This window comes from Nerophis lumbriciformis, linkage group LG13, assembly GCF_033978685.3.
Source record: "Nerophis lumbriciformis linkage group LG13, RoL_Nlum_v2.1, whole genome shotgun sequence".
Taxonomy (NCBI): domain Eukaryota; kingdom Metazoa; phylum Chordata; class Actinopteri; order Syngnathiformes; family Syngnathidae; genus Nerophis; species Nerophis lumbriciformis.
In genome coordinates, this window is record NC_084560.2 from 34,950,160 (window position 1) to 34,974,818 (window position 24,659).

The 24,659-nt window shown below is 39.2% G+C and overlaps 4 protein-coding genes across 4 annotated transcripts; all 4 read right to left on the reverse strand.

Annotated features, from left to right (window-relative positions):
- Positions 1-5,803: 5,803 nt before the first annotated feature.
- LOC133613961 (olfactory receptor 10J4-like) lies at positions 5,804-6,745 on the reverse strand. The gene has a single exon (XM_061971893.2). The coding sequence runs from the start codon at positions 6,734-6,736 to the stop codon at positions 5,804-5,806; it is 933 nt and encodes a 310-aa protein (XP_061827877.2). The 5' UTR covers positions 6,737-6,745.
- A 1,750-nt stretch (positions 6,746-8,495) lies between these two features.
- Positions 8,496-9,437, reverse strand: LOC133613960 (olfactory receptor 11A1-like). Its single transcript, XM_061971892.1, has one exon. It carries the CDS (start codon positions 9,426-9,428, stop codon positions 8,496-8,498), a length of 933 nt encoding a protein of 310 aa, XP_061827876.1. The 5' UTR covers positions 9,429-9,437.
- A 4,887-nt stretch (positions 9,438-14,324) lies between these two features.
- On the reverse strand, positions 14,325-15,266 carry LOC133613959 (olfactory receptor 10J4-like). Its single transcript, XM_061971891.2, has one exon. The coding sequence runs from the start codon at positions 15,255-15,257 to the stop codon at positions 14,325-14,327; it is 933 nt and encodes a 310-aa protein (XP_061827875.1). The 5' UTR covers positions 15,258-15,266.
- Positions 15,267-20,501: 5,235 nt separating this feature from the next.
- Positions 20,502-21,443, reverse strand: LOC133613957 (olfactory receptor 11A1-like). The gene has a single exon (XM_061971890.2). The coding sequence runs from the start codon at positions 21,432-21,434 to the stop codon at positions 20,502-20,504; it is 933 nt and encodes a 310-aa protein (XP_061827874.1). The 5' UTR covers positions 21,435-21,443.
- Between the last annotated feature and the right edge of the window lie 3,216 nt (positions 21,444-24,659).

The window sequence follows — 24,659 nt, forward strand, 5'->3', positions numbered from 1 at the left end:
GGCTTAAGCGATTCAACAGATTACGCATGTATTGAAACGGATGGTTGGTTGTAGTGTAGAGGCAGGTAGCGAAAACAAAATTGAAGAAGAAACTGAAGCTATTGAGCCGTATCGGTTTGAACCACATGCAAGCGAAACCGACGATAACGACACGACAGCCAGCGACACGGGAGAAAGCGAGGACGAATTCGGCGATCGCCTTCTAACCAACGATTGGTATGTGTTTGTTTGGCATTAAAGGAAACTAACAACTATGAACTAGGTTTACAGCATATGAAATACATTTGGCAACAACATGCACTTTGAGAGTGCAGACAGCCCAATTTTCATCAATTAATATATTCTGTAGACATACCCTCATCCGCGCTCTTTTCCTGAAAGCTGATCTGTCCAGTTTTGGAGTTGATGTCAGCAGGCCAGGGAAGCTAGGGTCGATATTCTTCTCTTTATCATCTTCGGTGGCATAAGGGACGGTGTGAGCCAAGATATCCAGGGGGTTTAGCTCGCTCGTCTGCGGGAACAAACTGCCGCCATTGCTTGCCGTGCTACCGAGGTCCTTTGTCCCTGAATAGCTCACACACTCCGGCAGATTCAATGGGGGTCTGGCGGCAGATTTCTTTGACTTTATCGTTGGAAATGCATCTGCTTTGAGTGTCGCAGGATATCCACACATTCTTGCCATCTCTGTCGTAGCATAGCTTTCGTCGGTAAAGTGTGCGGAACAAACGTCCAATTTCTTGCCACTTTCGCATCTTTGGGCCACTGGTGCAACTTGAATCCGTCCCTGTTCGTGTTGTTACACCCTCCGACAACACACCGACGAGGCATGATGTCTCCAAGGTACGGAAAACAGTCGAAAAAATGGAAAATAACAGAGCTGATTTGACTCGGTGTTTGTAATGTGTTTGAAAAAATGGCGGATTGCTTCCCGATGTGACGTCACAACGTGACGTCATCGCTCCGAGAGCGAATAATAGAAAGGCGTTTAATTCGCCAAAATTCACCCATTTAGAGTTCGGAAATCGGTTAAAAAAATATATGGTCTTTTTTCTGCACACATCAAGGTATATATTGACGCTTACATAGGTCTGGTGATAATGTTCCCCTTTAAGAGGGGCAGTACGGTGGAACAGGGGTTAGTGCATGTTGTCTGTCTATCTGTGTTGGCCCTGCCATGAGGTGGCCACTTGTCCAGGGTGTAGCCCGCCTTCTGCCCGAATACAGCTGGGATGGGCTTTAGCACTCCCGTGACCCTGAGAGGGACAAGCAGTAGAAAATGGATGGACGGATTTTAAGAGTATGTGAAAGTTGGACTCTTACCTTGTTTACTTCCGTGACAACCTCCTTAAAGGGGAACCACACTTTTTTTTTGGAATTTTACCTATCGTTCACAATCATTATGAGAGAGATGACGACGGATGTTTTTTTTTAATGCATACTAAATATTAAAGGTGCCATATGTAATAATTTCATGTCAAGTCATCATTAAATGGCCCTGATATGTCAAAAGGCATTAATAAATCATTTATTTTACAATACCTCTATAACTGATAACAGTAGTTCAGCCGGGATATGCTCATTTCAAATTTTGATTTGCAGCCCCGAAACCTTGTTTTTGTTTTCATTTCGATGCCCAACCCTCCACCGTTTGACTAATTAGAAAGTTTGTGAGTGTGTCACATCCAGGTTGCCAGATTTGCAGCGCCACTTTCGTCTAGCTACTGCCACTGGTAAAGTTACTAAACATGTCAGACCTTGGTAAATCTAAAAGGCCTCGTTACCATTCTCAACTTATTAATGACAAAGCCAGGAACAAAACCAAGATTTGTATCGGGGATACCTTTGAAAGATGGAGACGATTGAAGGCGGAGAAGATTTTTTCATCCGACGCCAAACTCGCTAATTTCCTCCTTGATAGGTAAGTCAGGCATTTACGTTTTCTTATTACTTGTAATAAATAGAAATGGACATTTGGTATGTAAACTATATTGTCCAATACAGCCTATGATCTTGTCTAACAAAGATAGTATGTTCGTGCAACGAATGCTTAGCATGCTAGCCCGGTCAATGACACATTGACATACAAGCTAACAGGGGAAACATATGCCCGTTAGCCTGTATGTCGATGTGTCATCCAACTGACAGGTTTTATTTGTCGAAAATATATTTTGCCCTATGTGGATATGGGCAGTGTCAGTGCCTATTTCTTTCTCAATATGCTGAGGAAATGGGTTCCAACATTAGCACGGCTAATTGTGGTTTCTGGTACTGTCTGTGCATCAAACACATATGAGGTGGTACTTGCCTGGCACAATATAATGCATTACATGTAATGATTTTCTACTTTGTGCATTGACATGGTAGTAGGCTATATGATTGATGCGTAATGGGGTTTTGACGTAATGTGGGTTGGCTCATAGAATTGCACTCTGCACTGAAAGATGGTGATGTGCGTACATGGAAGAGAATTCAGTGCGTCAGGTTGGATGCAACATGGGGATATTTTACTGTTGGCCTTGGCTTGCCGTCAAAGTAAGCCTATGCCATATATAATATATTATTATATATAATTATTTCGATGGTGGACTGTGCGGTCAAACTAGACATTTTAGCAGGGTAATGCAGACAATCTGTCCCGACTCCCGACAAAAATGTCACTGCCAACTTTCCAAATACATTTGGTTAATCGACATCAGTAAAATGTGGCATAATTACTTAATAAACCATCTCGCAAGAAGCATAAACAAGAGAAACCTACAGCGTAGGACTCGTCGATTGCCATGTGAAGTTTTTTGAAGTAGGATTCGGATTCGGCTACGTATCTGGCAACCTCAATCATGGAAAGTGGGAGGGGACTACATAATTTTGACCATGATTGCAGTAACTTTTCTGGCTCCTTTAAATAAAAAGAACAAAAAGTCAGCTTACAGTGGAGCCAATGGGAGCTCCACTATTCCGCCCATACAATACGATAAATAACCAATCAAAAAGCGCCAACAATACTGAATTTACATTTCGTGACTTGAATATTAACCAAGTATTAATGATATTGTTTTTATAACGCAGAAAAAATACAAACCCCGTTTCCATATGAGTTGGGAAATTGTGTTAGATGTAAATATAAACAGAATACAATGATTTGCAAATCCTTTTCAACCCATATTCAATTGAATGCACTACAAAGACAACATATTTGATGTTTAAACTCATAAACTTTTTGCAAATAATAATTAACTTAGAATTTCATGGCTGCAACACGTGCCAAAGTAGTTGGGAAAGGGCATGTTCACCACTGTGTTACATCACCTTTTCTTTTAACAACACTCAGTAAACAAGTGGGAACTGAGAAAACTAATTGTTGAAGCTTTGAAAGTGGAATTCTTTCCCATTCTTGTTTTATGTAGAGCTTCAGTCGTTCAACAGTTCGGGGTCTCCGCTGTCGTATTTTACGCTTCATAATGCGCCATACATTTTCAATGGGAGACAGGTCTGGACTGCAGGCGGACCAGGAAAGTACGCGCACTCTTTTTTTTACGAAGCCACGGTGTTGTAACATGTGCTGAATGTGGCTTGGCATTGTCTTGCTGAAATAAGCAGGGGCGTCCATGAAAAAGACGGCGCTTAGATGGCAGCATATGTTGTTCCAAAACCTGCTAGTACCTTTCAGCATTAATGGTGCCTTCACAGATGTGTAAGTTACCCATGCCTTGGGCACTAATGCACCCCCATACCATCACCGATGCTGGGTTTTGAACTTTGCGTCGATAACAGTCTGGATGGTTCGCTTCCCCTTTGGTCCGGATGACACGATGTCGAATATTTCCAAAAACAATTTGAAATGTGGACTCGTCAAACCACAGACCACTTTTCCACTTTGCATCAGTCCATCTTAGATGATCTCGGGCCCAGAGAAGCCGGCGGCGTTTCTGGATGTTGTTGATAAATGGCTTTCATTTTGCATAGTAGAGCTTTAACTTGCACTTACAGATGTAGCGACCAACTGTAGTTACTGACAGTGATTTTCTGAAGTGTTCCTGAGCCCATTTGGTGATATCCTTTAGAGATTGATGTTGGTTTTTGATACAGTGCTGTCTGAGGGATCGAAGGTCACGGCCATTCAATGTTGGTTTCCGGCCATGCCGCTTACGTGGAGTGATTTCTCCAGATTCTCTGAACCTTTTGATGATATTATGGACCGTAGATGTTGAAATCCCTAAATTTCTTGCAATTGCACTTTGAGAAACGTTGTTCTTAAACTGTTTGACGATTTGCTCACGCAGTTGTGGACAAAGGGGTGTACCTCGCCCCATCCTTTCTTGTGAAAGACTGAGCTTTTTTTGGGAAGCTGTTTTTATACCCAATCATGGCACCCACCTGTTCCCAATTAGCCTGCACACCTGTGGGATGTTCCAAATAAGTGTTTGATGAGCATTACTCAACTTTATCAGTATTTATTGCCACCTTTCCCAACTTCTTTGTCACGTGTTGCTGGCATCAAATTCTAAAGTTAATGATTATTTGCAAAAAAAAAAATGTTTATCAGTTTGAACATCAAATATGTTGTCTTTGTAGCATATTCAACTGAATATGTGTTGAAAATGATTTGCAAATCATTATATTCCGTTTATATTTACATCTAACACAATTTCCCAACTCATATGGAAACGGGGTTTGTATTTGTAGCTGTGCCGTGATCCCGTCCTGTATCCCTATGTTTACATCATCGAGTGGTCTGCCGTTTCCTCAATTCCTTGCTCCCTGTAAGTTTATTGTAGATCATAAATCCTGCCTCTCACCTGAAAAGTAGATGGCTGAGAATATAATGCGTCAAGTTGGGACACTTTAACAGCCATTTAGGACCTGGAAGTAGCGAGAACCACACGAAAAGCGCTTGCGTCCCGACCCCTCCATCTGTTTCTTCGTGAATATTATGAGACATTTTTCATCTGAACGGTTTGTTTGGATGTTTTTAGGGGCTTTATAGGCAGAATTAAACGGCTCACAAAGGTTTCAATGAAAGCAGACTTTCGATCGATTTAAGATTTAGAATGCTTTAAAAAAATTGTCATGTCTCTCATGTGAACGATAGTCACGATTCCAAAAATAGTGCAGTTCTCCTTTACAGTTTTGTAATATCAAGCAGCTAAATCGTGTCAAACATAGATAAGTGTGGAGATAGTGTTTTGCGAGTACATGTCAGGGTAAATTATTAAGATGCAGAATGTAGAAACAATTACAACATTTTACATTTTTTTCATGATCCATCAATGGTAAAGGTTTAATGTGCGTAATGGATAACTCATATTTATAAACACAATTCAATATGTTAGAATAAAGGTGAGAAAAAGCAGATTTTATATAATCTGACAATTTCTTCATATCTTGTTAATTTTTCTTTACTTTCTTTGGTAAAATATTATTGTTTTAAAAGAGGGAGAGAACAAAATGTGTGACATGGATGGCTTACGCAGTGAAAAATTAAAAAAAAACAACCTAGTGTGAATTACATAAATATATGTTATAAATCAGTATATGAACAAAAATATATTTAATTTAAATGAGGGAGCTTTTAGATACATTAAAAATAAATAAGTACAGACGTTGAAAGTGATAAACATTATGTAATGTATCAAACACAGGATATTGACTTAATATTGATAAAGCACTACAATTTAGGAAATAAAATAACATCAGACATGGCGTTAAGCTTCCTTTTTATTCCATATATACATCTTATAAACACCATATGATGATGTGAATGACTTTTTCTAGGAATCACTTGGGAAAATAAAGACTTGTGTGATCATATTATTTTGTTCACCAGCCGACAAAACAATCTCTTGATGTGTTTCCAAATAGCTTTCATTTTCACTCCATACATGATTGGATTGAACAGAGGATTATACACAACTATTTGTAAAGTCATGATTAAACGTACTATTTTTGGAAGGTCTGACTCCAATCGAGCTATGACGACATCAAATAAAACTAAACAAAGGAAGATGAATAAAACCATCAGGTGAGGGAAACATGTCTCTGCAGCTTTTTTCCTGACTTCTGCACAGCTGTGATAAGTTATTATAAATATCTTTGTGTACGTAAAAAGGATGAACATCACAGGAACAACAACAACATTCATCGTTACAAACAGACTATAAAAGGTAAGAAATGCTGATTTTACACAATGAAGCTTCACAATTGTGTTGTTACAAACAATTCCTCTTGTTGTGAAGTCACAGAGTTTTTGTTGAGAATTAACCACAGTTGCCACTACAACCTCACATGCAGGTAGAAACCAGGCCAAAGTCAAGAGGACAATAACAGTTCTTTTTCCCATGATAGTTGGATACTGCAGAGGTTGGCAGATAGACACATACCTGTCATAAGCCATGGCTGACAACAGTAAGAAGTCGGCTGCTGCAAATGAGTAATACAGACAATATTGAAACATACAAGCAGAATGAGAAATGGTCTGTTTTTTAGATAAAACATCAATGCAAAGTTTAGGGTAGATAGCAGTGCTAAACAAAAGAGAGTTGAGTGACAAAGCAGCAATGAAAATGTACATAGGCTCATGAAGATTCCTGTGAATGCAGATTAGACATATAATGGTGCCGTTAGTAAAGAGGATGAGAATATATAGTGTCAAAAAGATGACAAAGTACAGATATCTGTATTTGTCCACGTCTACAAAGCCACCAAGAGTTATAAATGTTCCATTGAATTCAGCATCCATGACCCCAAACAGAAAAGTAGTCAAATGAAGTCTGTTATGAGAATTGTTCACCCTCCATGGATCTCATTTAGTGCTCCACCAAGCGTTGCTGCCATGTCAACAAGCTCCTCCAAGTCTTCACGATGATGTTGATGGAACTTGTTGTGAGCAGTCAATGCTGAGAAGAGTAAGAAGTAACCCATCTTCATACATTCCCATTTAGATGAAAAATGTCTCATAATATTCACAAAGAAACAGATGGGGGGAGGACACAAGCGCTTTTCGTGTAGTTCTCACTAGTTCCAGGTCCTAAATGGCTGTCAAAGTATCCCAACTTGGCGCATTATATTCACAGCCATCTACTTTTCAGGTGAGAGGCAGGATTCATGATCTACAATAAACTTACAGGGAGCAAGGAATTGAGGAAACGGCAGACCACTCGATGATGTAAACAAGATGGGACGTCAGCAACAACAGGTTCCACTGTGTACTTGTCAGCCACTGGGGTAGTGCTTGATGGTGTCCACTGAGCATGGCCCCCCCTGGCTAAATTGGGGCCGTAAGCAGAATTTCATTCCGACCGCAAATATACTTTTTAAAGTTTTTAATTCTGTCAAACAATTATTGCACTTTTTTAATCCAAATGGAATTGAATTTGATACATGTTTTGTACCAAAACACATTCATTGGAAATAACATGTTCAATAATTGATTTTCTTGGTGCAAAATAAAAAATGTTTCCCTTCTGCTGTTGTCGCCACACTTTTCCTCTTTGGCTCGGCTTCATCGGGATTCATCCATGATCAATGATCGCTTCCAACACCTGCTGTTCTTCAAAGCCTCCACCTTGTGCAGGAACACACCTTTTTCCAATGGACAATCAGGCCTCATGTTCTCATCCTCTTCACACTCACCTGCAGCAAATGCTGAAGAGACCTTTCAAATGTAACAGAGGCCAGCCAGTGCTATGCCATGTGAAACCTCACACCCTAACACCTTATCACATCATTTATATTGCTTAGGCTTTTATCTCATTGACTGGCACCGTAGCATTGTTATAACGTCCATTATCAAAGTGGCTGTCTAGAAGAATGCATCATTGTGACTCCATGCTGATGACATAAAACACAAATGTACATGTCAGGGTAGTTTATTAAGATGCAGAATGTAAAAAAAATTGCAGCATTTTACTTTTTTTTTTTAATGATTCATCAATGGTAATGGCTTAATTTGTTTATAATGTGCGTAATGGACAACTCATTTATAAACACAATTGAATATGTTGGAATAAAAGTGAGAAAAAGCAGAATTGATAGAATCTGACAAATTCTCCATATCGCATTCCTTTTTCTTTACCTTGTCAGTTAAAATATTACCATTTTAAAAGAGGGAGAGAACAGAATGTGTGACAATACATGGATGGCTTACGCAGTGAAAAAGAAAAAAAACCTAGTGTGAGATTACAGAAATGTAGGTTATACATCATCAAAAAAGTATATGAACATAAATATACTTAATTTGAATAAGGGAGATTTAAGATACAAACAAAAAAAAAAGAACAGAAGTTGAAAGTGACAAACATTATACAATGTATCAATAAACGCAGGATATTGACTTAACAATAACTTAATATTGATAAAGCAATACAATTTGGATATGAAATGACATCAGACAGCATGGCTTTTAACTTCCTTTTTCTTATAAACGCCATTTAATGATGTGAATGACTTTTTCTAAGAATCATTTGGGAAAATAAAGACTTCAATGCTAACAAGTGTGATTATATTCTTTTGTTCACCAGTCGACAAAACAATCTCTTGATGTGTTTCCAGATTTCTTTCATTTTCACTCCATACATGATTGGATTGAACAGAGGATTATACACAACTATTTGTAAAGTCATTATTAAACGTACAATTTTTGGAAGGTCTGACTCCAATCGAGCTATGATGACATCAAATAAAACTAAACAAACAAAGCTGAATAAAACCATCAGGTGAGGTAAACATGTCTCTGCAGCTTTTTTCCTGACTTCTGCACAACTGTGATAAGTTATTATAAATATCTTTATGTACGTAAAGAGGATGAACATCACAGGAACAACAACAACATTCATCATTACAAACAGACCATAAACTGTAAGAAATGCTGATTTCACACAATGAAGCTTCGAAATTGTGTTGTTACAAAAAATTCCTCTTGTTGTGAAGTCACAGAGTTTTTGTTGAGAACTAATCACAGTTGCGACTACATCCTCACATGCAGGTAGAAACCAGGCCAAAGTCAAGAGGACAATAACAGTTCTTTTTCCCATGATAGTTGGATACTGCAGAGGTTTGCAGATAGACACATACCTGTCATAAGCCATGGCTGACAACAGTAAGAAGTCTGCTGCTGCAAATGAGTAATACAGAAAATATTGAAATAGACAAGCAGAATGAGAAATGGTCTGTTTTTCAGATAAAATGTCAATGCAAAGTTTAGGGTAGATAGCAGTGCTAAACAAAAGAGAGTTGAGTGACAAAGCAGCAATGAAAATGTACATAGGCTCATGAAGGTTCCTGTGGATCCAGATTAGACATATAATGGTGCCGTTAGTAAAGAGGATGAGAATATATAGTGTCAAAAAGATGACAAAGTACAGATATCTGTATTTGTCCACATCTACAAAGCCACCAAGAGTTATAAATGTTCCATTGAATTCAGCATCCATGACCCCAAACAGAAAAGTAGTCAAATGAAGTCTGTTATGAGAATTGTTCACCCTCCATGGATCTCATTTTGTGCTCCACCAAGCATTGCTGCCATGTCAACAAGCTCCTCCAAGTCTTCACAGTGATGTTGCTGAGAAGGGTAAGAAGTAACCCATCTTTTAAGGACTGCCTCAAAGCTGTTGTACTTCGTAGTCCTCCAATGAAATCCGTTTGTAACATGTGACCCAAACACGTGACTCTTTCCTTGTCTTTGTCATCAGATGAGCGGCAATCGCAGGACTATGTGTGTTGTAATGCACACTGTATGCTAATTAACTGAAGATCTTGGTATCAAAGTAAGGCAGGGACCTTGATGGTTACCGTTGATGTGAAAATGTTTGTTTGCTCTTAGATTAGATAAAAGTAAATCAAGCTTCTTATTCAGTGAGTATTAGCATTAGAGGAATGATACTTGGGCTAAGTGTTAGCTTTTAAAACAGTCTTTTTTTAATCTTTACCCAGCAGGCACAAGACATTGATACAACGTTGATAATACGTACATGTTCTTTCAAATGACTTTGAAACAACGTTGCAAAAGAGTTGTATTTGTAAATTGAGACAACGTTGGTGTCCAACGCTTGATCCACGTTGTTGGTTGGGAAATGACCAAATTTCGAAGGTCAAATCAACCTCACAACCCAACATTGATTAAACATTGTCAAAAAGCATGTTGTTTCAACGGTATGTTTGAGTTGCTCAACGTCAGGACCTAATTCAACTAGTTATCAACGTTGTTTTAATGTCTTGTGTCTGGTGGGTAATTAACCCCTTAAAGGGGAACATTATCACCAGACCTATGTAAGCGTCAATATATACCTTGATGTTGCAGAAAAAAGACCATATATTTTTTTAACCGATTTCCAAACTCTAAATGGGTGAATTTTGGCGAATTAAACGCCTTTCTATTATTCACTCTCGGAGCGATGACGTCACGTTGTGACGTCACATCGGGAAGCAATCAGCCATTTTCTCACTTTCGTCGGTGTGTTGTCGGAGGGTGTAACAACACGAACAGGGACGGATTCAAGTTGCACCAGTGGCCCAAAGATGCGAAAGTGGCAAGAAATTGGACAAAATTTGTTCAAAATACGAGGGTGTGGGGAAAGTCGACGAAATGGTCAGTTGTTTGTTCCGCACACTTTACCGACGAAAGCTATGCTACGACAGAGATGGCAAGAATGTGTGGATATCCTGCGACACTCAAAGCAGATGCATTTCCAACGATAAAGTCAAAGAAATCTGCCGCCAGACCCCCATTGAATCTGCCGTAGTGTGTGAGCTATTCAGGGACAAAGGCCCTCGGTAGCACGGCAAGCAATGGCGGCAGTTTGTTCCCGCAGACGAGCGAGCTAAACCCCCTGGATGTTTTGGCTCACACCGTCCCTTATGCCACCGAAGATGATCAAGAGAAGAATATCGACCCTAGCTTCCCTGGCCTGCTGACATCAACTCCAAAACTGGACAGATCAGCTTTCAGGAAAAGAGAGCGGATGAGGGTATGTCTACAGAATATATTAATTGATGAAAACTTTATTCATTACTCGCGGTTTTACGTAAATTATTATACATAAACTGTGTTTACCAATAATTTAGCTTAAAAACATTTAATTTTTTCAATCATTCGAGTACATTCGGGTAGTCTTGTGTAATGCAGTATTTTGTGTCTATTTAGGTATGGTTAACCTGAGTGCTGAAATCGTGGAAAAATATATGTTCTTAGCGCGCCTGAAATGGGCTGTCTGCACTCTCAAAGTGCATGTTGTTGCCAAATGTATTTCATATGCTTTAAACCTAGTTCATAGTTGTTAGTAATTATCTTATCAGACAGTGTTAAGCCGCTGAAATCCGAGTCTGAATCCGAGCTAATGTCGCTATACCTTGCTGTTTGTTTGTATTGGCATCACTGTGTGACGTCACAGGAAAATGGACGGGTGTATATAACGATGGTTAAAATCAGGCACTTTGAAGCTTTTTTTAGGGATATTGCGTGATGGGTAAAATTTTGAAAAAAACTTCGAAAAATAAAATAAACCACTGGGAACTGATTTTTAATGGTTTTAACCCTTCTGAAATTGTGATAATGTTCCCCTTTAACCTTTTTGACCCGGGTGCCCAACTTTTCCACTAAAGAGGGGCCCATCTCCCGCTTGATGTTATTCATATTCATTAATTATAATTAACTGACTTACACTTTACACAAACATTATTATTGAACACATAAACGTTAGGCTTTGGTCAGGTTGATTACAAAAATAACTAACCAAATATACTGCATAAAAAAGGACTAATAAATATAAAAGTATCCATCCATCCATTCATTTTCTACCGCTTGTTCCTTTTGGGGTCGCGGGGGGTGCTGGAGCCTATCGCAGCTGCATTCGGGCGGAAGGCGGCGTACACCCTGGACAAGTCGCCATCTCATCAAAGGGCCAACACGATGTTGTGCTAAAATAAATAAAAATTAAACTAATGATTAATATGTTTTTGCCTAAACTGTCAATACAATTAAAGTAAATATGGAAAAACAATTTCACCACTTTAGTCGTTATTTTTGCTCTTGAGAAACTTCTTCAGCTCCAGACTTTTCTGTTTCTTTTGGGTTGCCATTACTACACCACAAGTGGTGAACAAGTGTATTACAACTGAGTACCACTGACTTATATGACCCAAGGCAAAAAACCTGCCCTAGTCATGGTGCAAAAAAAATCTAACCAACACAAAATGCCAACACAATTTGTGGACATGATTAAAAAAAAAATGTCCATGCACCTTCAAAAAATTCAGAATGACACCCATTTAAATCCATTACAAAGCATGATGGGTAACTTGAAAAAACACCATCTCCACACTTATCCATGTTTGGCACAATTTAGCTCCTTGATATTACAAAACTTTAAAGGGGAACTGCACTTTTTTTTAAATTGTGACTATCGTTCACAATCATGACGACAGGTGGATTTTTTTTAATGCATTCCAAATCTTCAATAAAATCGATCAAGTCTGCTTACAATGGAGCCTATGTGAGCCGTTTGATTCTGCCTGTAAAGCCCCTAAAAACATCTAAACAACTTCATTAGGGTTGTATTAATATGATGTAAGCATGTATATCATTTCATTAATTTAAAAAACGCATCACAACCTTTGCTTTGTTTTCTTTATCACTGATTTCTGCTGATTACAGACTTCATGAGACACAACAAACATAATAAAACATCACTTACTGTACAATGTCTGCTGTCATTAGGATGCTGACTGCTGGGATGTTCATACATTCCCATTTAGATGAAAAATGTCTCATAATATTCACAAAGAAACAGATGGGGGGGAGGACACAAGCGCTTTTCGTGTAGTTCTCACTAGTTCCAGGTCCTAAATGGCTGTCAAAGTATCCCAACTTGGCGCATTATATTCACAGCCATCTACTTTTCAGGTGAGAGGCAGGATTCATGATCTACAATAAACTTACAGGGAGCAAGGAATTGAGGAAACGGCAGACCACTCGATGATGTAAACAAGATGGGACGTCAGCAACAACAGGTTCCACTGTGTACTTGTCAGCCACTGTACTCTGTGCTTGTGAGTGCTTGATGGTATCCACTGAGCATGGCCCCCCCCTGGCTAAATTGGGGCCGTAAGCAGAATTTCATTCCGACCGCAAATATACTTTTTTAAGTTTTTAATTCTGTCAAACAATTATTGCACTTTTTTAATCCAAATGGAATTGAATTTGATACATGTTTTGTACCAAAACACATTCATTGGAAATAACATGTTCAATAATTGATTTTCTTGGTGCAAAATAAAAAATGTTTCCCTTCTGCTGTTGTCGCCACACTTTTCCTCTTTGGCTCGGCTTCATCGGGATTCATCCATGATCAATGATCGCTTCCAACACCTGCTGTTCTTCAAAGCCTCCACCTGGTGCAGGAACACACCTTTTTCCAATTGACAATCAGGCCTCATGTTCTCATCCTCTTCACACTCACCTGCAGCAAATGCTGAAGAGACCCTTCAAATGTAACAGAGGCCAGCCAGTGCTATGCCATGTGAAACCTCACACCCTAACACCTTATCACATCATTTATATTGCTTAGGCTTTTATCTCATTGACTGGCACTGTAGCATTATTATAATGTCCATTATCAAGGTGGCTGTCTAGAAGAATGCATCATTTAGACGCCATGCTGATGACATAAAACACAAATATACATGTCAGGGTAGTTTATTGAGATGCAGAATGTAAAAAAATTGCAACATTTCACTTTTTTTTTCATGATTCATCAATGGTAATGGCTTAATTTGTTTATAATGTGCGTAATGGACAACTCATTTACAAACACAATTGAATATGTTGGAATAAAAGTGAGAAAAAGCAGATTTGATAGAATCCGACAAATTCGCCATACCTCATTCCTTTTTCTTTACTTTGTCAGTTAAAATATTACCATTTTAAAAGAGGGAGAGAACAGAATGTGTGACAATACATGGATGGCTTACGCAGTGAAAAAAAACAAAAAAAAAAACTAGTGTGAGATTACAGAAATGTAGGTTATACATCATCCAAAAAGTATATGAACATAAATATACTTAATTTGAATAAGGGAGATTTAAGATACATACAAAAAAAAAAAGAACAGAAGTTGAAAGTGACAAACATTATACAATGTATCAATAAACGCAGGATATTGACTTAACAATAACTTAATATTGATAAAGCAATACAATTTAGGATATAAAATGACATCAGACAGCATGGCTTTTAACTTCCTTTTTCTTATAAACGCCATTTAATGATGTGAATGACTTTTTCTAAGAATCATTTGGGAAAATAAAGACTTCAATGCTAACAAGTGTGATTATATTCTTTTGTTCACCAGTCGACAAAACAATCTCTTGATGTGTTTCCAGATTTCTTTCATTTTCACTCCATACATGATTGGATTGAACAGAGGATTATACACAACTATTTGTAAAGTCATTATTAAACGTACTATTTTTGGAAGGTCTGACTCCAATCGAGCTATGATGACATCAAATAAAACTAAACAAACAAAGCTGAATAAAACCATCAGGTGAGGTAAACATGTTTCTGCAGCTTTTTTCCTGACTTCTGCACAACTGTGATAAGTTATTATAAATATCTTTATGTACGTAAAGAGGATGAACATCACAGGAACAACAACAACATTCATCATTACAAACAGACCATAAACTGTAAGAAATGCTGATTTTACACAATGAATCTTCAAAATTGTGTTGTTACAAAAAATTCCTCTTGTTGTGAAGTCACAGAGTTTTTGTTGAGAACTAATCACAGTTGCGACTACAACCTCACATGCAGGTAGAAACCAGGCCAAAGTCAAGAGGACAATAACAGTTCTTTTTCCCATGATAGTTGGATACTGCAGAGGTTGGCAGATAGACACATACCTGTCATAAGACATGGCTGACAACAGTAAGAAGTCTGCTGCTGCAAATGAGTAATACAGAAAATATTGAAACAGACAAGCAGAATGAGAAATGGTCTGTTTTTTAGATAAAACGTCAATGCAAAGTTTAGGGTAGATAGCAGTGCTAAACAAAAGAGAGTTGAGTGACAAAGCAGCAATGAAAATGTACATAGGCTCATGAAGGTTTCTGTGGATCCAGATTAGACATATAATGGTGCAGTTAGTAAAGAGGATGAGAATATATAGTGTCAAAAAGATGACAAAGTACAGATATCTGTATTTGTCCACGTCTACAAAGCCACCAAGAGTTATAAATGTTCCATTGAATTCAGCATCCATGACCCCAAACAGAAAAGTAGTCAAATCAAGTCTGTTATGAGAATTGTTCACCCTCCATGGATCTCATAAAGTGCTCCACCAAGCGTTGCTGTCATGTCAACAAGCTCCTCCAAGTCTTCACGATGATGTTGATGGAACTTGTTGAGAGCAATCAATGCTGAGAAGAGTAAGAAGTAACCCATCTTTTAAGGACTGCCTCAAAACTGTTGTACTTCGTAGTCCTCCAATGAAATCCGTTTGCAACATGTGACCCAAACACGTGACTCTTTCCTTGTCTTCGTCATCAAATTGGCGGCAATCGCAGGACTATGTGTGTTGTAATGCACACTGTATGCTAATTAACTGAAGATCTTGGTATCAAAGTAAGGCAGGGACTTTGATGGTTACCGTTGATGGGAAAATGTTTGTTTGCTCTTAGATAAAAGTAAATCAAGCTTCTTATTCAGTGAGTATTAGCATTAGAGGAATGATACTTGGGCTAAGTGTTAGCTTTTAAAACAGTCTTTTTTTTATCTTTACCCAGTAAGCACAAGACATTGACACAACGTTGATTATACGTACATGTTCTTTCAAACGACTTTGAAACAACGTTGCAAAAGAGTTGTATTTGTAAATTGAGACAACGTTGGTGTCCAACGCTTGATCCACGTTGTTGGTTGGGAAATGACCAAATTTCAAAGGTCAAATCAACGTCACAACCTGACATTGAATAAACATTGTCAAAAAGCATGTTGTTTCAATGTTGTATTTGTGTTGTGGAATATTGGTAGGGAAATGACCAAAATTCAATGGTCAAATCAACCTCACAACCCAACATTGATGAAACATTGTGAAAAAGCATGTTGTTTCAACGGTATGTTTGAGTTGCTCAACGTCAGGACCTAATTCAACTAGTTATCAACGTTGTTTTAATGTCTTGTGTCTGGTGGGTAATTAACCCTTAACCTTTTTGACCCCGGTGCCCAACTTTTCCACTAAAGAGGGGCCCATCTCCCGCTTGATGTTATTCGTATTCATTAATTATAATTAACTGACTTACACTTTACACAAACATTATTATTGAACACATAAACGTTAGGCTTCGGTCAGGTTGATTACAAAAATAACTAACCAAATATACTGCATAAAAAAGGACTAATAAATATAAAAGTATCCATCCATCCATTAATTTTCTACCGCTTGTCCCTTTTGGGGTCGCGGGGGGTGCTGGAGCCTATCGCAGCTGCATTCGGGCGGAAGGCGGTGTACACCCTGGACAAGTCACCACCTTATCATAGGGCCAACACTATGTTGTGCTAAAATAAATAAAAACTAAACTAATGATTCATATGTTTTTGCCTAAACTGTCAATGCAATTAAAGTGAAAATGGAAAAACAATTTCACCACTTTAGTTGTTATTTTTGCTCTTGAGAAACTTCTTCAGCTCCAGACTTTTCTGTTTCTTTTGGGTTGCCATTACTACACCACAAGTGGTGGAAAAGTGTATTACAACTGAGTACCACTGACTTATATGACCCAAGGCAAAAAACCTGCCCTAGTCATGGTGCAAAAAAAATCTAACCAACACAAAATGCCAACACAATTTGTGGATATGATAAAAAAAAATGTCCATGCACCTTCAAAAAATTCAGAATGACACCCATTTAAATTTATTACAAAGCATGATGGGTAACTTGAAAAACCACCATCCCCACACTTATCCATGTTTGGCACAATTTAGCTCCTTGATATTAAAAAACTGTAAAGGGGAACTGCACTTTTTTTTAAATTGTGACTATCGTTCACAATCATGACGACAGGTGGATTTTTTTTTAATGCATTCCAAATCTTCAATAAAATCGATCAAGTCTGCTTACAATAGAGCCTATGTGAGCCGTTTAATTCTGCCTGTAGAGCCCCTAAAACACATCTAAACAACTCCATTAGGGTTGTATTAATATGATGTAAGCATGTATATCATTTCATTAATTTAAAAAACGCATCACAACCTTTGCTTTGTTTTCTTTATCACTGATTTCTGCTGACTTCATGAGAGACAACAAACATAATAAAACATCACTTACTGTACAATGTCTGCTGTCATTAGGATGCTGACTGCTGGAATGTTCATACATTTCCATTTAGATGAAAAATGTCTCATAATATTCACAAAGAAACAGATGGGGGGGGGAGGACACAAGCGCTTTTCGTGTAGTTCTCGCTAGTTCCAGGTCCTAAATGGCTGTCAAAGTATCCCAACTTGGCGCATTATATTCACAGCCATCTACTTTTCAGGTGAGAGGCAGGATTCATGATTTACACACCCCGTTTCCATATGAGTTGGGAAATTGTGTTAGATGTAAATATATACGGAATACAATGATTTGCAAATCCTTTTCAACCCATATTCAATTGAACGCGCTACAAAGACAAGATATTTGATGTTCAAACTCATAAACTTTATTTTTTTTTGGCAAATAATAATTAACTTAGAATTTCATGGCTGCAACACGTGCCAAAGTAGTTGGGAAAGGGCATGTTCACCACTGTGTTACATGGCCTTTCCTTTTAACAACACTCAGTAAACGTTTGGGAACTGAGGAGACACATTTTTGAAGCTTCTCAGGTGGAATTCTTTCCCATTCTTGCTTGATGTACAGCTTAAGTTGTTCAACAGTCCGGGGGTCTCCGTTGTGGTATTTTAGGCTTCATAATGTACCACACATTTTCAATGGGAGACAGGTCTGGACTACAGGCAGGCCAGTCTAGTACCCGCACTCTTTTACTATGAAGCCACGTTGATGTAACACGTGGCTTGGCATTATCTTGCTGAAATAAGCAGGGGCGTCCATGGTAACGTTGCTTGGATGGCGACGTATGTTGCTCCAAAACCTGTATGTACCTTTCAGCATTAATGGCGCCTTCACAGATGTGTAAGTTACCCATGTCTTGGGCACTAATACACCCCCATACCATCACAGATGCTGGCTTTTCAACTTTGCGCCTATAACAATCCAGATGGTTCTTTTCCTCTTTGGTCCGGAGGACACGACGTCCACAGTTTCCAAAAACAATTTGAAATGTGGACTCGTCAGACCACAGAACACTTTTCCACTTTGTATCAGTCCATCTTAGATGAGCTCAGGCCTAGCGAAGCCGACGGCGTTTCTGGGTGTTGTTGATAAACGGTTTTTGCCTTGCATAGGAGAGTTTTAACTTGCACTTACAGATGTAGCGACCAACTGTAGTTACTGACAGTAGGTTTCTCAAGTGTTCCTGAGCACATGTAGTGATATCCTTTACACACTGATGTCGCTTGTTGATGCAGTACAGCCTGAGGGATCGAAGGTCACGGGCTTAGCTCCTTACGTGCAGTGATTTCGCCAGATTCTCTGAACCCTTTGATGATATTACGGACCGTAGATGGTGATATCCCTAAATTCCTTGCAATAGCTGGTTGAGAAAGGTTGTTATTAAACTGTTCAACAATTTGCTCACGCATTTGTTGACAAAGTGGTGACCTTTGCCCCATCCTTGTTTGTGAACTTCATGGAATCTACTTTTATACCCAATCATGGCACCCACCTGTTCCCAATTTGCCTGTTCACCTGTGGGATGTTCCAAATAAGTGTTTGATGAGCATTCCTCAACTTTATAAGTATTTATTGCCACCTTTCCCAACTTCTTTGACACGTGTTGCTGGCATCAAATTCTAAAGTTAATGATTATTTGCAAAAAAAAAAAATGTTTATCAGTTTGAACATCAAATATGTTGTCTTTGTAGCATATTCAACTGAATATGGGTTGAAAAGGATTTGCAAATCATTGTATTCCGTTTATATTTACATCTAACACAATTACCCAACTCATATGGAAACGGGGTTTGTACAATAAACTTACAGGGAGCAAGGAATTGAGGAAACGGCAGACCACTCGATGATGTAAACAAGATGGGATGTCAGCAACAACAGGTTCCACTGTACTCTGTACTTGTGAGTGCTTGATGGTGTCCACTGAGCATGGCCCCCCCCTGGCTAAATTGGGATCGTAAGCAGAATTTCATTCCGACCGCAAATATTTTTTAAGTTTTTTAATTCTGTGAAACAATTATTGCACTTTTTTAATCCAAATGGAAGTGAATTTGATACATGTTTTGTACCAAAACACATTCATTGGAAATAACATGTTAAATAATTGATTTTCTTGGTGCAAAATAAAAAATGTTTCCTTTCTGCTGTTGTCGCCACACTTTTCCTCTTTGGCTCGGCTTCATCGGGATTCATCCATGATCAATGATCGCTTCCAACACCTGCTGTTCTTCAAAGCCTCCACCTGGTGCAGGAACACACCTTTTTCCAATTGACAATCGGGCCTCATGTTCTCATCCTCTTCACACTCACCTGCAGCAAATGCTGAAGAGACCTTTCAAATGTAACAGAGGCCAGCCAGTGCTATGCCATGTGAAACCTCACACCCTAACACCTTATCACATCATTTATATTGCTTAGGCTTTTATCTCATTGACTGGCACTGTAGCATTGTTATAACATCCATTATCAAGGTGGCTGTCTAGAAGAATGCATCATTGTGACTCCATGCTGATGACATAAAACACAAATGTACATGTCAGGGTAGTTTATTAAGATGCAGAATGTAAAAAAAATTGCAGCATTTTACTTTTTTTTTTCATGATTCATCAATGGTAATGGCTTAATTTGTTTATAATGTGCGTAATACAACTAATTTATAAACACAATTGAATATGTGGGAATAAAAGTGAGAAAAAGCAGATTTGATAGAATCTGACAAATTCTCCATATCTCATTCCTTTTTCTTTACTTTGTCAGTTAAAATATTACCATTTTAAAAGAGGGAGAGAACAGAATGTGTGACAATACATGGATGGCTTACGCAGTGAAAAAACAAAAAAACCTAGTGTGAGATTACAGAAATATAGGTTATACATCATCAAAAAAGTATATGAACATAAATATACTTAATTTGAATAAGGGAGATTTAAGATACATACAAAAAAATAAGAACAGAAGTTGAAAGTGACAAACATTATACAATGTATCAATAAACACAGGATATTGACTTAACAATAACTTAATATTGATAAAACAATACAATTTAGGATATAAAATGACATCAGACAGCATGGCTTTTAACTTCCTTTTTCTTATAAACGCCATTTAATGATGTGAATTACTTTTTCTAAAAATCATTTGGGAAAATAAAGACTTCAATGCTAACAAGTGTGATTATATTCTTTTGTTCACCAGTCGACAAAACAATCTCTTGATGTGTTTCCAAATAGCTTTCATTTTCACTCCATACATGATTGGATTGAACAGAGGATTGTACACAACTATTTGTAAAGTCATTATTAAACGTACAATTTTTGAAAGATCTGACTCCAATCGAGCTACGATGACATCAAATAAAACTAAACAAATGAAGCTGAATAAAACCATCAGGTGAGGTAAACATGTCTCTGCCGCTTTTTTCCTGACTTCTGCACAACTGTGATAAGTTATTATAAATATCTTTATGTATGTAAAAAGGATGAACATCGAAGGAACAACAAGAAAATTCATCATTACAAACAAACCATAAACTGTAAGAAATGCTGATTTTACACAGTGAAGGCGAAAAAATGTATTGTTACAAAAGATTCCTCCTGTTGTGAAGCCACAGAGTTTTTGTTGAGAACTAATCACAGTTGCGACTACAACCTCACATGCAGGTAGAAACCAGGCCAAAGTCAAGAGGACAATAACAGTTCTTTTTCCCATGATAGTTGGATAATGCAGAGGTTTGCAGATTGACACATACCTGTCATAAGACATGGCTGACAACAGTAAAAAGTCTGATCCTGCAAATGAGTAATACAGAAAATATTGAAACATACAAGCAGAATGAGAAATGGTCTGTTTTTGAGATAAAACATCAATGCAAATTTTAGGGTAGATAGCAGTGCTAAACAAAAGAGAGTTGAGTGACAAAGCAGCAATGAAAATGTACATAGGCTCATGAAGGTTCCTGTGGATCCAGATTAGACATATAATGGTGCAGTTAGTAAAGAGGATGAGAATATATAGTGTTAACAAGATGACAAAGTACAGATATCTGTATTTGTCCAAGTCTACAAAGCCACCAAGAGTTATAAATGTTCCATTGAATTCAGCATCCATGACACCAAACAGAAAAGTAGTCAAACCAAGTCTGTTATGAGAATTGTTCACCCTCCGTGGATCTCATAAAGTGCTCCACCAAGCGTTGCTGCCATGTCAACAAGCTCCTCCAAGTCTTCACGGTGATGTTGATGGAACTTGTTGTGAGCAGTCAATGCTGAGAAGAGTAGGAAGTCATCACCTTATAAGAATGACTCACAGGATGAAGACTGCGTGTGATTGGCCGCTAAGTAGCAGAGGCGTTCTCCTCTTTTACTTCCTAATCCTCCAAAGACCTCAATTCGCAACATGTATCGTACACTTGTGACAAATTCTGTCTTTTTTGTGAAATGGGGTCCTTGTTCTGGTCATTTGCAACCTCACTGGCCCCTCTAAGGGGTCTGGAGGTGGCAACATTGATCAGTATGTTAATGGTCATCATGTCGATAGTCATCAATGAAGATCCTGTCAGTGATCAGAGACAATAACACAACATAATTGTCAGCAATGGACCCCCTGCAGTTTGATAACTGCCCAACATCAGGGTGGATAACGCCATCATCTAGCTGCTGCATCAGGCCCTCACACACCTGGAGACCAGGGGAAGTGCCGTGGGAGTCATGTTCTTTGACTTCTCCAGCGCTTTCAACCCCATTTAGCCGGTACTGCACCGGGTGAAACTGGAAGAGGACCATCACCTGTCTGGATGGTTCATCGATCATCACTATCTTCCGATGCGATAATTTGCCGCACAGGGGCTCCCCAAAGGACGGTGCTCTCACCTTACCTGTTTACGCTCCATACCTCAGACTTTGAACACTATGCCAACCGCTGCCATCTGCAGAAGTTCTAGGACGACTCCGCAGTGGTGAGATGTGAGTCTGAGGGGAGTGAGCAGGAATACCGAGAAGTTATCTCAGGCTTTGTTGATTGATGTGCAGTAATAAATTGTTTTTTTTACTTGCATTCCGCCTGCCATTCTCTGCATCCTTGGGGTCACGCATCAAGTAACGCTCACCACCCCATGACAGAAAAGATCAAGCCAGTGAGTGACCCCCCAGAGATTTCCATGGCAGAGAGGCTTGACAAGATTTTGGCACTGATGGCCGAATCGAAGAAATGTTTTGCCTCTTTTCATGCTCCCACCCATCCCTGTCGTCTGTTGGCTTCTCTGGGCACGTCTTGGATCTGTTACTTGAGGGGGTGGCTATAAGTAGCTGTACAACTGGGGAGGCACAGCTACTTCTTACTCCAGTGGGTCTGCGGACGCCGCCATCCTCTCCAGTTGGTCTGCAGTCTCCGCCATCAACATTGGCGGGCCTGCGGACGCCGCCATCAACCCCGGAGGGCCTGTGGACCCTGCCATCAACCCCAGCGAGCATGCAGACGCGGCCATCAACACCGGAAGGCCTGCGGACGCCGCCATCAATCCCGGCGGGCCGTCCAACGGTGCAGCCACCATTCTCGTCTCCAGCGGTCTCCTTGCCAAAGCCACCGCCATCATCATGTCCAGCGGGCTCCTCGTCGCCTCCGCACAAGCGGCCATCAGGCGCCCAAACGTGGCCCCCTCGTTGGCCTATAGTCTGGTCGTTTCATAGATGCCCTCCGCGCAATCAGCAGCTATGCCAAGGACCTGGGCATGGATGATTGCAGCGGCTGGTGCCCAGCGGCCACTCGCGTCTGCCTTCTCGTTGGCCACGGATGGCCATTTCGTGGGCGTTCGACTCGCCGCCGCCACCTGACTCTTCCCCGCTAGCTGCGGGGGCACATGGCCTAGACTGTTGGTCGGGTTTTTGAGGCAGGGGCGCAGTTTGGCGACCCTCCGTTATTCCTCCCTCCACCCTCCTTTGGTTTTGGACGTTTTGTTAAACTTAACGTCTGGAATCTGTTATAGGAAGGGAGGCTACTGTCAGAAGTGCTACTGACAGTTTGGTTATGTTTGGGTTTTCCTGTGTTTAAAATCACTTCCTGTTCTGGTGCTCTTGTTTTGTCAGTGTTTCCTGTTTGGTCTCTGTGTTTTGCAGCACATTTATTTTTTGTTCAATGTCCTGTCAGCACACCTGTTCCCTATTTAATTAGTTCTATTTAGTTCCACCTGGGTGCCTCCTTCTGGGCCGGATATTTTTTTCTTTTGAGACCGATGCTTCATGTGCTGTTTTGGTTCCACGCTTCCTTGTAAGTAATAAACAGGTTTTACTTGCATTGCGCCTGCCATTCTCTGCATCCTTGGGGTCACGAATCAAGCAACGCTCACCAATTTGTGACAACTGTATGTAAAAAGCTGCACTGCAAGCACAAAATGTCCCCATTGTGGGATAAATAGAAGTCTAACCAATCATATCCTAAATAACATAAAAAATATTATCTGCTTCGCATAGGCTTTCACTAAATATATTTCATTGAGTGAAAAGAACTTAAAAACAAAGAACACCACAGATGATCTTATCCATCTCATTATGTGAATCATAGCTTACTTAACTATTTATTTAAGAGAATGGTTATATTCATTATTCATTCATTTGAATTGTGTTACAAAATGAGAACAGGAAGCGGACAATTGTCTTAGTACTGTATTTTCCAGACTTTGCGGCGCACTGGTAAATAAGCTGCACCCACTAAATTTTAGGAATTACTCTTTTCAAATATTAATCGCACCAGACTATTAGCTGCAGATATATACGTAATAAATGAGTTATTTATACCAAACGATTTTGTAAATGTTTATTTAGGTATATACATATTGTTTCCAAATGGTGCCTGTAAGACGTCAGTAAAACGGGTGATGAAACAAAACAAGTCATCGTCATGGACCCACTAGCTGCGAAAGCTAGCTCTCCAATCAACTTAACAGACGCAGTAACTCCACGGTGACATTTTTGGGAATATACAAAAAGAATGCCATTGTATGTTATTAATACTGACACAGACACTCGCATCTTAGCTAATGCTAACGACGCTGGCTTGATTACATTACGATAGCACATACAAATATGCATGAAAACACTCCTATAGACATCACACATGGGTTAGTCTAGTAGATATAAAAAGTTTATGTTATATTGTAAAACTTACAAAAACATTGCTTGCAGTGATGAATGAAGAATCCAAACGAGTAGAAATGCTATTGTCGGCTCGAAGACAAAACGGCACTTCTACTTCCGGTTGAAAGCTTTAAATGGAAGGACACTGAGACACCTGCGGTGAGCGTCTTCGTCCAAAAGATGGCACCATAGCACAAACAATAAC